Source organism: Seriola dumerili, unplaced genomic scaffold (genome assembly GCF_002260705.1).
Source record: "Seriola dumerili isolate Sdu_G_001 unplaced genomic scaffold, Sdu_1.0 BDQW01000116.1, whole genome shotgun sequence".
NCBI lineage: Eukaryota > Metazoa > Chordata > Actinopteri > Carangiformes > Carangidae > Seriola > Seriola dumerili.
The window spans coordinates 331,851-347,800 of record NW_019174371.1 but is presented as its reverse complement, the minus strand read 5'-3'; the positions used below and the strand labels follow the sequence as shown (position 1 = coordinate 347,800).

At 41.0% G+C, this 15,950-nt stretch overlaps 1 protein-coding gene across 1 annotated transcript in view; it reads left to right on the top strand.

Moving 5' to 3' along the window:
- astn1 (astrotactin 1) overlaps nucleotides 1-15,950 on the top strand; it is a 376,673-nt gene that overhangs the window by 324,832 nt on the left and 35,891 nt on the right. Inside the window, exons 19-21 of the mRNA XM_022748096.1 lie at nucleotides 2,411-2,688; nucleotides 4,683-4,816; nucleotides 5,618-5,769. Of these exons, the coding sequence (XP_022603817.1) occupies nucleotides 2,411-2,688; nucleotides 4,683-4,816; nucleotides 5,618-5,769 (564 nt within the window). The remainder of the gene's footprint in view (nucleotides 1-2,410; nucleotides 2,689-4,682; nucleotides 4,817-5,617; nucleotides 5,770-15,950) is intronic.

Here is a 15,950-nt window from a genome sequence, read left to right as displayed (position 1 = left end):
AAGTCCTGACGGCTGGTTTTAAGGCTCACTTTCTGAATACAGGCTGTGTGCGTTTCTCTGTGGACTGAGGCTTTGATACTTTCACAGTATTAATATAGAAGCTAGACCTGATCTATAATCAAACTACACATGGACAGAGACCTTTAGACTGGATGGGAGCTTGTTATTTTTCAGTCAGATAGAGATGTGTTGTTTATCAGGATATTTGGTAAAAAGGCTGGGCAGGTGTGTCTGTGCTTGTTTGTGTTTGTTTTGATGTATCAAATGTATCAAGAGAATTTGTGTGTTTATCCCAACTTACATTAATACAATCACCTTTATTTAGATGATTCCTCTGCTTTACAAACCAGGTCAAGTGAGTTTGATACTAAACATAAATACAGTAACATACTTACTGTAGACTTATTGAGTAAAAATAGAATGGATTTGCAGAGAAAACACATTCAAATTTCACACAAGTTAGATTAAAAATAAACAGTAGCACACAAGAGGTATAGACATTAGACATATAAGAAAAAATTGGCTTTGTTGTCATTATTATGCGCATGTGTGCCAGTCCCTGAACTTGTGTGCAATCTTTTTCCCATCATCCCATGGCTCACAAACCTGAGTTGTATTCCATCAAAAGCAGCTTGCACAACAAGCATATTCCCTAATTGGTGCTTGAGCTTTTAAATTGCCTGTGTTTTCTCACAGCAAAGCAGTCTCCCAGAATGGTAATCTGAAAAATCCCCCCCCCGCCCCCTTTTGAAAGAGAAAAATAGTGTCAAAGTTCTGCAGTAAGCACGTTTCCCTCTCTTGCTGCTCTCTGACTTGGCCCTCGGAAATGGAAAAGCTACTCAGTCTCAGACAAAATAACATTTTATACGGAATAATTGATTCACATATTTACATAATACACAAGTTAAATATAACAAACTTGAAAAAGTAAACTTTTCATGGAACTGCTGCATACAGAACACCTCATAATCACCCTTGCCCCTCCACTTGTCACTCATTTTGATGAGCTGTCTAACATCTGATGGTATACAGCTGGATTCTGAAGTAACAAGCACAGAAATGGCAAAGAGCAATCTGCTCTAGAACAAAGCAATACAGGCAGAACCTTCTTGTTTTTACATGTTTAGCTTTGTTATTACATCCTTTCAGAATATCACAGTCAAGTTTAGGACTTCCCTTACTGATTTTGGCCATATATCATATTCTGTCTTAAACACAAAGTTAATTTTTCCCCTTTTTTGGCAATAGAATCTTTCCGGTGCATCTTTCTTACGGTCAAATCTCTTCAATGGTGTCCCACAAGGTTCCATCCTAGGTCCTATTTTCTTTTCAAAGTCATCTTCAGCCTTCCACTGCTGTGCAAATGACACATAGCTTTGTCTTTCTTTAAAATGACATGATCAATGAAAGTTAAACAGCATGGGACAACATTTCTGTTCTGCTTAACAAGAGCAAAAGTAAAATTGCCTCCCTAGCACTCCCACCTCTGTAGGGTATTTACTGACATATTTTGTGTCGTAGAATGATGTCTTGGGCTTGTTTTATCTTATTTCAGGCCTCTAACCAAAAACCCATTCAAAACCCATTGACTTCAGGGCGAGTGAGCCGAAAGTGCAAAAATATTTCTAGGTTTTATGACTCATTCCTGCAGCACTCTGTAACTGCAGCAATAACAGCAATAGTACAGCAATCCAATGTTTCATTGTTCAGTAGAGATCTCAGCAGTTCACCTTATTTGCTAGAGAGAAAAGCTCTTTGTAGCTGTAGATGTGGCCCAAATATTTACACTCCCGCTCATGTATTCTGCTTGTGATGTAGAAAAGTTAAAAGAAGGGAGATGTGGGAATCTGGGAACCTATTAAGACTTTGTAGTTTTGCGATGTTTTTGCCAAGAAATATTCTCTCAGTTCAGCACTCCTTTGCTCCCTTATCTCATTACTAGGAACATGTGACCTCACCATCTACAGTGTCTAGTATATACAGTGCATTCGGGAAGAATTCAGACCCCTCCACTTTTTCAACAGAAAGATTGTTGGCTTCCATTGTGCCACAATTGTAGGTAGGTTACTGAGAATACTATTGAGTAAAATAACAGTCCAAAATATTTACTAAGGTAAAACAGTGATCAACTTTATTTCGGCTTGTTTGCAATATAGCAAAGTGTGAAAAAAGAGAAGGGGTCTGAATGTATGTCATTATTGGTAATAAGACTTGTTATTTTGTTTTTCATAGTTTAATTCTATTAATATTGCCTTGCTTTAATACCTTTTATTGCATCGGTGCTGTGTAAACTGTGTAAAGTGCATTGGAACATTTTTATGATTGTTTTTAAAAACAAGTGCCTTTTATATTTTAACCAGTCAAGTGGCAGGTCATCAGTTAACCAGTTCCCTTCCATCTGTCCATGCAGGAAACTCTCCTTCAGAGGAGTCAGAAGAGCGTGACAAGGAGCCCAGGACGCTTACCTATCCTGCATATATTGCCAGTCTGCTGGACACGGGTGCGAAACGTATGGCGGCCGGTGTCCGTATGGACTGTACCAGCCAGGGCCAGTGCCCACGCTCCTGCCACCTCTGCCACATGAGCCCGAGGGCCGCACAAGGACGGCAGCAGTCTGAGCCTGTCCTGCTGCAGATTACCAAGGCTGCACCCATCTATGAATTAGTGTCCAACAATGAGACATACCAGGTGTGTACAGTGTTTTTTTTGTCTTTATCCTTAATATACATACTATAAACAGCTAGGACAGTCTAATGTCTGAAAAACAGTCCTCTTGCACACATTATATAATTTTTCCGTTACACCCTCAAAATTGGTGGCTACATCTTTTCTCATCCTCCTGAATTGGATTATCTCACTTACCTTCCCTGTGTATGATTAAAGGAAGCAGTTATTGTCCAGAGTCCTTGTCATGCTTTGTTCAGTAAAATCAAAGTTTTCTTTGATCTGGAGAAAGTAAACTTTTCCACCATTTTCTCATCTAAGCTCTCTTAATGTGTGAGGACAGCAGCAAACAATGCAAAAACTGAATCCAGACCTGAGTATGGGTGTGTGATCATTTAACTACAGTCAGTCTATTAACTGGCATCCTGCTATGAAATGCACCATGTGTTTGTGACTGTACAGTGTGTGGGGAATCCATCAGGCCTGAAAACTTCATGGCCTCATTATGAAACAGATTACAGAAACAGGATTTTACAGAGAAGACTTTTCCTTTTAGAGAATCATACCTCACTCTGCCGGCAGCATGCTGTGCCATAATCTGCCGTACTATGCTGTGACTTATTTGACTTCATCTATACTGTATGTCGTCACTGCTTCTAGTCCTGCAGAAGAAAGGTTTGGTATAATGCTGTCCACTCTCCCGGGGTGACAGGCTTTCATTGTGAAGCTCAGGCAGACCAATACAGCCGCTGTTATTGACTGCAGCTGTTTGCAGGTTGCTACAGCTTCACTGTGCATCTACTTGTGTAAAACGATACACAGGCAGCATTTTGAATGACTTCGCTCACGCATACTTGTATCACTATGACATATAATTATGATATCTTCTATCTCAGATCAAAATGCACAGTGTCGACATACATGGTCAACAACCTGATACAAAACAATACAAATAATCCATCACTATTTGATACTGTCTGATTTAATGTCGATTTTTATTGAACTCTTACTTTTTTTACAGTTGAAAACGTACATTTCTCTGTTCTGAGTAACTTAAACACTTGATATAAATCTGAGGATCAACTCTGGTACCAGAACACTGACTGACTCTAACAAATGGGTCACTGTTGTCTTTAAAATAGATTTTATTCACTTATTTAGCATAAACAAATATTTCATAACAGCAAACAGCGGGGCACATCTTTATTGCAAAGATTGTAAAATCTTAACAGTATACAGTATGTCACATGAATTAATCAGAGATGCTGCATTATGCTTCAATAGGCTTTATTTTATTTTATTTTTTGCGTAATTCTAGTTGCACAAAATGAAACTAAAGTTGTTCCAATAATGCAGTATAAAAGTATACATATTACCTAGACATACATGTACGGATGACTAAAGTGTCATCCATCTGAACAGTGTGTCTGTATGGGCACATGTCATTGTAAATAAAACAGCTCATGGTTTCAATAAATATCTTCAGTCAGAAGAAGTTTAGGGTCAGTGTGCTGTGACAGTGCTCTAGCATCGGTAGCTAACGTATTCATTGCAGGTTGACTGTTTACTTAACAATGAGGTTTATTCAGCATATTGTATTTTATGATTCATATATTATGATGGAGTGTAGAGATTTCAGACACAGCTGGACAAGGTAGAGCCAGACATTTTATTTCAGTCTGGGAATTTATCTTTAATGATGTGGAAGGCTTGAAGTAGGTATGTATGTTATTCTTTGAAACATCAGCTCTCAAGTTTAAACATATCTGTCAACATTAAAAATGTTTTTTTAATGAAAGTTAGTGATAGCAAATGCCCAGAAATAATTTGATATTATTACTTATTACTTACTATCAAATGAATAGAAGAAAATAATTCTAAAATCCACATTTCATGACGTGAGAATACATTTGGAGAGTTACTGTTCATATGGGAATATTGCATGTTCCAATTAGACGTGCTTTGAATTGAGGTTTTGTCTGTCTTCTCTCTCTCTCCCTCTCTCTCTCCCTTCTCAGGCTCTTCAGGAGGCCATGATGAGCATGCTGTGGTGTTCGGGGAAGGGCGATGTTATCGATGACTGGTGTCGGTGTGATTCCAGTGCCTTTGGCACAGATGGGCTGCCCACCTGTGCCCCACTTCCCCAACCAATGTCAGTAACTAAGAATGAAAATTACTTTTCTCCTACACACATTACTCTCAGATGGGTTGTGGTAAATACCATCTATCATTTTACTGGCAGAACTCTGTCTCCTGCTGCAGTGGTCTTGAGTAATGTGCCGTCAAGATGCACGTGTACGCCGCATTTTATTGCAGCCAAATATAACAGTCATGAATGGATGAGTGAACAGACCTAACAGGCACAGGTCCAGATGCCCGAGGGTCAGGGGCCACTGGACCAGAGTCTCTGTTTAAAGAGACTGTTGTTATTTCTTGCTGGAAAGTCTCAAAGCTCATTTAAACGATGCAAAACAACCACAAAGGCAGGCGAAATGACCACGCAGAGACACAAACAAATAGAAGGAGACACAAAACAACCACAAATAGACACAAACAACTACAAAGTGATGCAAACTGACCACAAAGGGGTTGGAGGTGGGATCATGTTTAGTCCATGAATACAGCAGTCACTGATTTACTTCTCCTGTCCAGCTGGGGTGTGCTAATCAATGGAATTAGCTCCTGTGTTGATTAGTTGACATTAAAACCTGTGGGTCCCACAGCCAAGTATGTGCAGCTGATCACTCCAGAGTAAATCAAGTCAGACACAACATAAGGGGATAAATGACTGGATTTCCTGTTGACAGAAGTGTGTGTGACATCGTAGAAAACATTTCTTTCTACAGTTTAGCAGAACATGATGTTAGCCGTCAGTTACAGTAATGAGACCAGTTTGCTGACAATATCTTTCACTCAGCGGCGCGGTTTTACATCTCTGTCACTCTGTTGCCAGGCTGAAGCTGTCTTACACCTACGAGCCCAGCAGCTCATTGGTCATCATGGAGTGGAACCACACTGAGCCACCAATCGGTGTCCGGATTGTCGATTACCTCATCAGCCAGGAGAAGGTGACAGAGAGGACTGACCACTCCAAAGTTGAGACAGGTACGTCTGCCCAGAACTCAACCCACATCAAAAGTTCTGCTATTGATGACATACAAGATCCGATAGGTGGAAAATTGTGAAACAGGTTAGCGTTGCCAGGCAACGAGTGATGCCAGTTCAGTTCTTTTTTTCCAGAAACTCCCAAAACATAGTTTACTCCCTGTCTTTCCAACAGTTACTAATCCAGCAAGAGGCACTGTTGATGTTTTGGATGTGTACCACTTTGAGAGGGGTAATGAGTAAGTCAGCTGGCCTCAGTTTGTATGGGCAGCTGTTGGCCAGTGTTCATTATTTATGCTGGCTCAAACCTGCCAATTTGTCAGCACCATGTGGCCAAAAAAAGCCTAATTTGTTTTTATCTAGTCAACCACCTGGAAGGAATCCTGCTCCAGAGGTGAAAAAGAAGGGATTTCATCGAGCTGTGGCTGTACAGTATACACTAAGGGGCTTCTGCTTGGCATCAACCCCCCTGTACTGTTGTCACAGAAAAAGGCTTTCATGAATTTCCACTTTTTTTTTATCATAGAAGTTTCCTCTAGAGTTTGGGAAAAGTTCCACTGCAAAAAACTTTCAATAAGGACATTTAAACCTGAAAGAAGTCACAGCTTTTCAAGCACTGGTCGCACAGAGATCCTGTTTCCTTCTGAAGGTCCGTCCTTCGCTCAGGTTTAAACATCACTCTGTTTGCTAGATGCCTCTTTCACTTGTAGTTTTTAAGGCCTCCACAAGATGGCGTACACCAGTAATAATAATCAAGTTTTGGAGTATTTATTTGTAGCATTTATTTTGTGGATTGAATTCCTGGGGCTGAATTCCTACATATTGATTTTTATAAAATAATCAGCTGTGCCAATTATATTTATACATGTTTATCTTATGGACCATTGTAATTGCTTCCAGTGTTGCAGAAAAGGAGTCATACTGGTAATGACAAATTAGCGTATGATGTTTATTGAAATGTTTTTATTCTCACAGCAGCAACACATTATCTTAGAATTAACACAAAAGTCTTGAAAACTTTACTTTTTCAAGCAGCTTCTCTTTCACTGAAGTGTTATGAGAAGGCTTTATGTTTTCACTGTTTAATCCATATGGATTAAGACATGCACTTGTTAAGGTATGTTTTCTCTCGTGCTCTCACTAAAAGGAGAAACTCATAGCTGAAGCCACGGCAGCAGCAGCAGCAGCAGCAGCAGGAGTGTGTGCAGCTCTGTCATCCATAACAGAGAGTCCAGCTTATTTGGCTGGACCTATATTAGTAGAAGCTGGCAAAACAGGGGCAGTTTATTTTAGCAGTAATGACCCAATCCATAATGGAGACTGTTGCAGTTCCCTGTGAGTACCAGAGTTTGTTGTAGCTTTAATGAGAGAATAAACTGTATTAGTCCAAACAGTGAGTATCATTAATCAATGCAGCAGATTCACCAGAGAGAAGGAGAGCACTTTCTTTATTACTGCTATTATAGTGAGTATGAGCTATAGGTTAAGCAGTTAGGTTCATTTTAGCTGCGAGGGATTTTATTTTCTACAAAGGAAGTTGTACCATTTGTTTATGTAAGTCAGTGTTTGGAAGCTTCAGCTGCAGACTCACTTCACATCTCTGTAAGGAAGGTGTGAAATCAGCAGTCGCCTCCTGCTTGAACTCAAGTGTCTTTCTTCCCCCTTTTGTATTACAAGCACATATTGCAATACTACGGTATATTTTATTTATATATGTTAGTGAAGAATATAACCACGATGAGCCATGATCACAGGGCATTTTCTCTTTTCTGCTTCGTCGTATCTTTGAAACATATTTGGTGTCGACGTGCGGCTCGTTAAACATCAGCTTCAAAGTTTGGTTATACCGTCGTGCCGATGAACAATGCTTAATTGCTTAATTAAGTTGAATTAACACATCATGTACACACAGCATCAATATCATCTTGAAACTTCATTTTGACACAGAAGATTCACAGATCAGCTTTTAAGGAAATGCCAACCCACAGGCTCATCATATCAGCTGATACCCTGCTGTAGTGGTTCACATTCTTATATTTCAAAAGCAATTGCCACATAAATCCTGGGTCTTTTGGTTTATTTTTCCATTTTGCCAGGGTGGGAATCCAGCGTTACTGTCAATGGAAAGTGCAGAGTCAGTGCTAATGTGTAGTGACTGCAGGAGCACAGCTGAAACTTTAGTGCAGGGGAGCATTTTGACAAGGAACAATGAAATATCACTTTAATGGCAAATATGACCTTTCAGTTTCTGTTTTGGAATTTTGGAACATAATTCCTTCCTGCGCCCTTTGAACAAATGGCGTATGTCAGCTCACCATTACCACTGTGTTCCACAGCCTTACAAAACAAATGTTTGTCCCATCCCCTAATCTACGCTGTCAGAGCGATAAACACAGAAGATGAAGGCGGCGGCTGCTCGAGTATCCACCACGACTTTCTGTGGTTGAGAGAAGATTTTTGGGGCTGCAGTGCTTTGATATAATGTTTACTTGGACTTAAAGTTCAAACAAACTTCTTATCGCGCCACACAGTCAGTCTTTTCGGCTTCAGAGTAGCACTTTGGTTCAAGATCAAAGTTTACAGTTGTTGGAAAGAGTTAATCATGATCAGACGTATTGAAACAGACATAATTTCTTTTTGACGCAACAGGAACCGCTGCAAGATGAAGACATTACTGCTACAATAACCTGCTGTTGTTATCAGTCAGCGGTTGATACAGAGATATAGAAGAGATAGCGACAAATATTCAGATCAGATAAACAGTCTTACAACATATGGTCCTGTATCTAACAAGATACAGTAACTACCATGGAACTTATGGAAATGTTTTTGTGGAAATCAGCATCGGTACTTGGCAAGAAACACAGAAACTGTGGCACAGGAATATTCCACTCTTGACTGGATTGTTACTGTCATGCTGAGCTTTTCCAGTTTACAGATTCTGTTGCAATGTCTAAATAAGACATTGCTCCTTTCCATGGTGTCATACACTTCAGCCATCCTCATTAAACTAATGGAGATTACTTTCTTACACAGGGAAATGTCTTTACTACCCCTCAGCTCCTTCAGCTCCACACATGGATGATTTCTTCAGCCCTTACAGGATGGCATATTGTGGATATTATGATGGTTCACATCGGAAAAAGAGATCCCAGTCTCTTCATTATGTGCCTCAAAACAAACTCACAGATACACCACTTGCCTGGGAGGTATAATCCATCACTGCAGAACTCAAGCAGAGGATGAGTTTATCAGACTTTACTCACTCGTTTGTTGCCCCATTGTGTCCATTCTCCACCACAAGAGATGTGCGACGCTGCACAGACACAACTCTAGTCAAGAGCAGTCTGAGAGTATTTTATCTACAATGTGCACTTTGAGGTTTTAATCAGTGAAATTCTCTGATGTTGAGGTTTCTGAACCTCATTTGTGATAATAAATTTTGCATCTTCATCTGTAGGATTTAGAAAGTAAATGTCCCCAAACTTTAATTTATAAAAACCAACCTGAATATCAGCTAGAGCCACTCTAAGATAAGGTACCCATGTGTTTCCATGTGGGGAAATTATTGGTATATTCTCTAAGCTAGCTAACACTCAAAAGTTAACATCCTTTTACTAAATACTTTGGTGTTTTCTCCCCGGCAACAAAAGAGATTAGCATCTGGTCCAATGATGATGAACCTTTCTGGGGCAGCACACTGATGCTGGCGATCAGTCAAGTCCTCCATGCACTGCAAGTTAGAGCTCCGCATCAGCTCAGGACTGTTGAAGGTGCAGAGCAGCTGTTTTGACTCTGTGACCATGCAGAGGTATTTGATGTTGTGCTGTTAGTTTCAGTGCAGGTAGAAACTAGGTATTCAAGAACATCAGAGAGTCTCTAACGGGACATAACAATCACTACTTTTAAAAGAGGACTTCACGGTCTAACTGCCATATCATAAAATGGCAAAACCACTAGTTTATATAAGTTTAAATTTATGTTGCTTTGGTCCTCAACAAGTGTAACCTACAGTATAAAGATATAGACATTTATGCTTTATCGAGTCTTAGACATCATTTATTTTTTAGGCCATAAGAGAACAGGGATTTTGGAAACATAACAACATATTAAAGTAAAGCAATTCAAGAAAACCCAAGGATGTGCATGTTAACCCAGTATAAACCATTTGTTTTCGCACTGGTACATACCATTGATTCCACTTCAGTACCTGAAATAACAGAGTACAGCTGCAAGAGAAAAGAATAAATCCTCTCTGATATAGACACATAGACTTTGTGGGAAAAAAAAGTTTTGCTTTGGACTATGTAAACATTTCCACCCACTGAAAAGCATGCGTTAAACCTTAAGAACAAAGCACAGAGAATTGTCCTGTAGTGCTTTCACACACACACTGTAACCCTGAACTTATCTAGACAATGCCCGGAGGAGCTGTATGTGTCCAACTCAGTTGAAGCAGACATTAAACGGACTTTACACTGCCAGCTCCCAAGTACAAAGTCCGTGTAATGTCCGATCGAGCCCATGTGTGAATAGAGCCGGTCATTATCCGCTGAATTCACAGCAAACGAGTTGGCGCGTCGATGGCGTTTCTATCCTGCATCCTGTCCTCTCTACCCAGGCGCCACCCTTCATCTAAACCAGTATTTCCAGTAGGTGAGAACATGTCTGACATGGACGATCTCATGTTGTGTGTCCAGAACTGATTCTCTGAACATTGTTCACACAAGAAAACGGCTCTAAAGAGCAAGAAGCAAGTTACATTTGAACCCCTTCACCTTCAGAACACCCACCGCACACCAAGAAGATAACGTGTAGGTCAGGGGATTACACAGTTTACTGAGATCACATTCCATAACTTCTGAGTGTTGAAATTGTCAAAACTTTTAACAGCTCTCTCTCTCTCTCGCTGCTTTTCAGACTCTCCGATGTGTGAAATTGCCCGCCACTGCTCTAATTACACTGAGTGAAAGTTATCCAGCTCTGGTTGGTGTGGCTGAGCTGCTATAAAAGAAGAAAAAAAAAACATACACATACATTGCATTCAGAAAGTGTTCAGACCCCCTCACCTGTGTCGAGTTTTGTTATGTTGCAGCCTTAATGCTAAAATCGTTTAAATTCGTTTTATCCCTCATCAATCCACACTCAGTATCCCGTGATGACAAAGTGAAAACAGAACCTCGGACCCTTTGCTATGACACAGGTGTCTCCATTTTCTCTTTGCTTTGAGTCCACCTGTGGTCAGTTCCAATGACTGGACATGATTCAGAAAGACACACACACAGACATGATTGTGTCGATCTGGGGAAGGCTAGAAGAAAAAAAAACTCTGCTGCATTGAAGGTTCCCAAGAGCACAGTGACCTCCATCATACTTACATGGAAGAAGTTTGGAACAACCAGGACTCTACTCAGAGCTGGCCGCCCAGCCACACTGAGCATCTGAGGGAGAAGGGCCTTGGAAAGAGAGGTGTGGAGATGGCCTCAGTTCTAAGCGTCATGTCAGGAGGAAACCAGGCATCGCTCATCACCTGCCCAATACCAATCCTAACGGTGGAGCATGGTGGTGGCGGCATCATGCTGTGGGGGGGGGGGGTTCAGCAGGAGGGACAAGGAGACTGGTCCGGGTTGAGGGAAAGCTGATCGGAGCAAAGTTTTTCCTTTTTTTTTCTAACTTTGCAAAAATTTCTAAAATTCAGTTTTAAAGTTTTCTCTGTGAGGGAAAGAAAAATAATTCAAGGCTGCAGCATGACAAAATGTGAAAAAGTGAAGGGGTCTGAATACTTTCTGAATGCCCTGTAATGCAGGTGCAGTGAGAGCTGACTTTGTCTGTCTCAGATGATTAATTACGCTGGAGAACACAACCCAATGTGAACAGACTGGCAAAGGTGGCTGGACATGGAAGTTCTGTTGAGTCATGAGAGGAGGAGGAGGAGGAGGAGGGGAGGAGGAGGAAGAAGGGGAGGAAAAAGACCACCAAGTGAAGAAGAGGAGTGAGGGAAAGAGAAAAGGAAACAAAAAGACAGGAACAGGGTAGAAAACGATGGAAAGATCTGGAAAGCTGGCCGTATGGTGTGGTTTTGATTTCAGCTGTCATTCTTCTGTCATCTCAGAGAAATCAGTCTCCACAGATCTGCCCTTGGCTGCCTCTCCTCTCCTCTTGTTGCTTTTTCTTCACCACTCCCTCATCTTTCTTCTCATCCCCTGTTTGCTTTTCTCCCCTCGAATTCTTATCTTCTCTCTTTAAATCTTTGTCTTATCCTTGCCTCCTCTCCTGTGCTTTTTTTTCTTCAGGTTTGCACCTACTATGACCTCCTCTCTCTTTTTCTTTTAACCACATGTTCCTTCTTTCTCTCATTTTTCTTCTTTTCATTTCCTCCGCTCTCTCTCTTTTTATCTTCTTCTATAGATTTTCTTTTTTCCAAAAGGCATCAAGGCATGGGTCAAACCGCAGTGGATGAAAAATCTACAGAGTATAGAGTCAGAGTACAGTCAGCATATTTCCAGTCAACTGTATTTGTAGAAAATATACTTGAGAAGTGGTGTGCCATCAGGACAAGCAAGGCAAGCAGTGCTGGACCAGGTGAGGCTAAAGACAGACATCAGTCAGAACAATACTGAAATTGCTTCAATGGTCTTTTCTTCCTAAGTGTTAAGAGGCAGCAGTAGCAAGTAAACGAGCGACCACCTTGGTCACGTGGTCACATGACGAGGAGTTAATGTTTATTGTAGAGCATCTTTTAATTCCTCTTGCAAGGAAAGCTGTCACAGAAAAATTTATTCAATTTGCAATTTACAATAAACGATGTAACTTAATACCCAAGCCTTTTAATTGTGTTCTGCTTTTTAGTTTTCATACTAATATCTTTTCCCTTGTGTAAATCAAGGTGCAGCTTTCTCTGTGTGAGATGTGCAGTAAGTTTGAGACGTTAGAGGCGGCGTATTGATTCTGCCAGGAAGGAGTGCAGAAAGGTGGAGATGTCCAGGCAGAGAGCAGCAAGATGCAGGAGAGAGACTTTCAGCTCAGGAAAGACAGACAGCACAAAATCATGAGACGGGACAGGCCCCGGGTTTAATTTGCTCCTGGTACTGTCATGAAAATGTACGTGTTAGTCTGGTTCATTTTTCTCATTGGTGTAGTAAACAGCTGAGTTGTGCCTGAGATATCGGTGTGTGTGTGTGTGTGTGTGTGTGTGTGTGTGTGTGTGTGTGTGTGTGTGTGTGTGTTTGGTGCGGAGAGGGGGTTGAGTTCAATGGCGCTGGTTGCCTATCTGTAAAAGTCACTGCACGCCACTAATATATAGTGCTTGGAAGAAGCCCTGAAGCCATTAAGGTAGTTTTTCATTGAAAGGTGAAGCTCCAAGCTCCAGGCAGACAGTATTCATGACATTATGTTTTTCAGGATTATACCTGATGGATGTATTGCAGTTAGTTTGCACTATTATTAATGATACTTAAGCAGGAATGGATGGAACTGCATATGTAGTGATATAGTTCAAATGGAATTCCCATCCTGGATAAGTGACAAGAGAAATTCATCAATGAGAATGCATTGACTTGTTCTCTATGATTTTCAATGTACAGCACTATGTCACTGGGAGATACTTCAGATGTCCTCCCAGCTTACTGTGCTTCTGCTGATTGTAGTGAGGCTCAGGATTTTGATAATGTATAAAGTAAATGAACATTATTATCCTTCCTAAGTCAAATGAATCTTCCATATTTCAGGGATTTTTTCCCCAGTTTTCAAAACAGAGATTGTTGTAAAATCATGTTAGTTTCTGTTTTGCTCTTACATTTTAACTATTTAAAAATGGGAAAAGCAAAGTTAAATTTATGTGTAAGAATATCGAATGAATCTTCTCAACCTTTATTAACCAATTGTTCACACAAGGATTTGCATGTTAACCCAGTATGGATCGTTTGTTTTCATACTGGTACCACTGCCATCGGAAACTGTGTGACGCTGCTTCAATATCTGACATATTATTTCTTCCCCGAATTTTATCCCCAAATGACTTGCATGATAAATTCCAGAAGGACAGTGAAAACAGAGCATACACTTACGGGAAAAGATCTGAACAGACTCTACTGATCATCTGTGGAAGAACCAAAAAAATACTAAAAAAAAAAAACGAAAAAAAAAAAAAACGAAATATCTGCCCTTTACTTTCTCTGAAGGCTCATCAGAAACAGATGTCGGAATATCCCCTGTTGTCTACACAACATCCTTAAAGCTTTGTTGTTTATAAACAGCATACATTCACTGACAGCTGCACGGTTGCAGCGGTCGTATCCTCTCTTAGTTTGTGGTTATGTAATGTTAGATAATTCAACATACAGTCCATACAGCTGAGGATTATAGCATCCAAGACCCGGTTAGATCTGCAGCTGACAACAGCTTGTTTGTGCAGTAATCTCTCCCTTAACAAGCTTCAGGCACACAAGGTGAGATCATAGTGTAAGCGCACACACACACACACACACACGCATAAGCACGGTCCCCAGCAGATGTGTGGAAGCTTCACGAATAGGAAGTCTGCTTTAAGTCAGGGCACCGCTCGGCTGGACCAGTCTCGCTGTGAAAACAAACATCCCCTGAGCTGTGAGCAATACAATGATGTAACAGCTTTGATCACCCAGCGAGGGCAAGGTTTGCTCAAGGGTCAGTGGAACATGGAATCCAATCAATAAACACATTACTCACCTATCTACATCGCACACACACACACACATACCTACACACAGACACCAGGGTTGACTGAAAGGTGTGTATCACCTCAAACCTAAACCGGGGCTGAGCTTCCTCTTCGCACCAGTCACTTCCTCTGAGTCACTTCCTGCTTGACCCTTCCCACCTGCTTTCTCTTTACTCCAGTCAGCACAACACTATGTCATCTTGAGCAATCAGGAGTCGGTCGCCTTCATTCCTCTGTAGCTGGATGTAAAGTAAACGCCCTTTTCGTAAACATGTGAAGTGTAATTTTACATTCATAGGTGATATTTTAACCCCACCACCCATCCAACCACTTTCCTCTAATTTTCTGGGTCTGGGCTCTGCAGAAAGCAGCAGCACAGAGGCTCCTGTAACTACACATATTCTGGCTCCTGAGGCATTCACAGGCTGGACAAGATATTTAAACCCAGAGAATGTTCTGGGTTTACCCCCGGGTCTCCTCCTAGTTGGATGCACCCAGAATACTTCCACAGGAAAGTCTATATGAGGCTTCTTAATTAGAAGCCTGAACCAGTCGGCTCCTTTCAATGCATATGTGCAGCAGTACTCTACGCTTCTGATCTTGTCTCTAAAGGTGAGCCCAAAGACTCTGCAAAGGAAACAGTGTCCACAGTCTTATTTCTTCAGCCACAAACCGGTTGTGATTGTGAAGGGAAAGACGTAGCACTTTCAGAATCACCTTGATACAACATCGACGGAACTGAAACAGTCCGCTAGTCAATCATCTGCCAGTATTTAACCTTCATCTGTGGTTATGACCCCAACACTGGAAAACATTCGGATGGAGCAGCAACTCAGTCATTTCAGTCCACCATCATACCAGGCCCCAGACTTGGAGGTGCTGACCCTCCTCACTGTTAACGTTTATCGAGTCCAACAGGTTCCCTGATAATCTGATCCAACTTACCACAGCTGGTCATCAGCTGACTGCTCTGCATTTCTCTTTATTCAAGATACATGCTTCAGATCTAATGTTATGACTGCAAAGTTCATCATCAATCTTTGGCCTGGCGTTCTACTGCCACGTGCACTTATGAAACATGGTGTTGGTTAGCCCATGATAGTGCAGTTCAATAACAAAATACCACTTGATTTTAATATCCAAGTCACTCCAGGCTTCTCCTTCTTTGCCAACATGAGCAGTGATCTTTATGAAGTCTCAAGCTGAAGCTCTCTCCAGAACCCAAGCAACGGATTCCAAGAAGGCTGGGCTCTGAAGTCCTGTTCAACATATAAACAGATGCGAGTCAGAGCTTTGCTCTCTGCAACAGGTGTCGCTGGACGCGATCCTTTTGTACTCGTGGGTAAAAATCAATATATCATTTAATGTACCTGGAGACTACTGAGTATTCTCACACCACCTGGTGCTTCTTACCTCAGACAAATCCATAAAGACATTTTAATGTTTTATTCTACAACATAAAATAGGTCAGTATTTTAGCCCA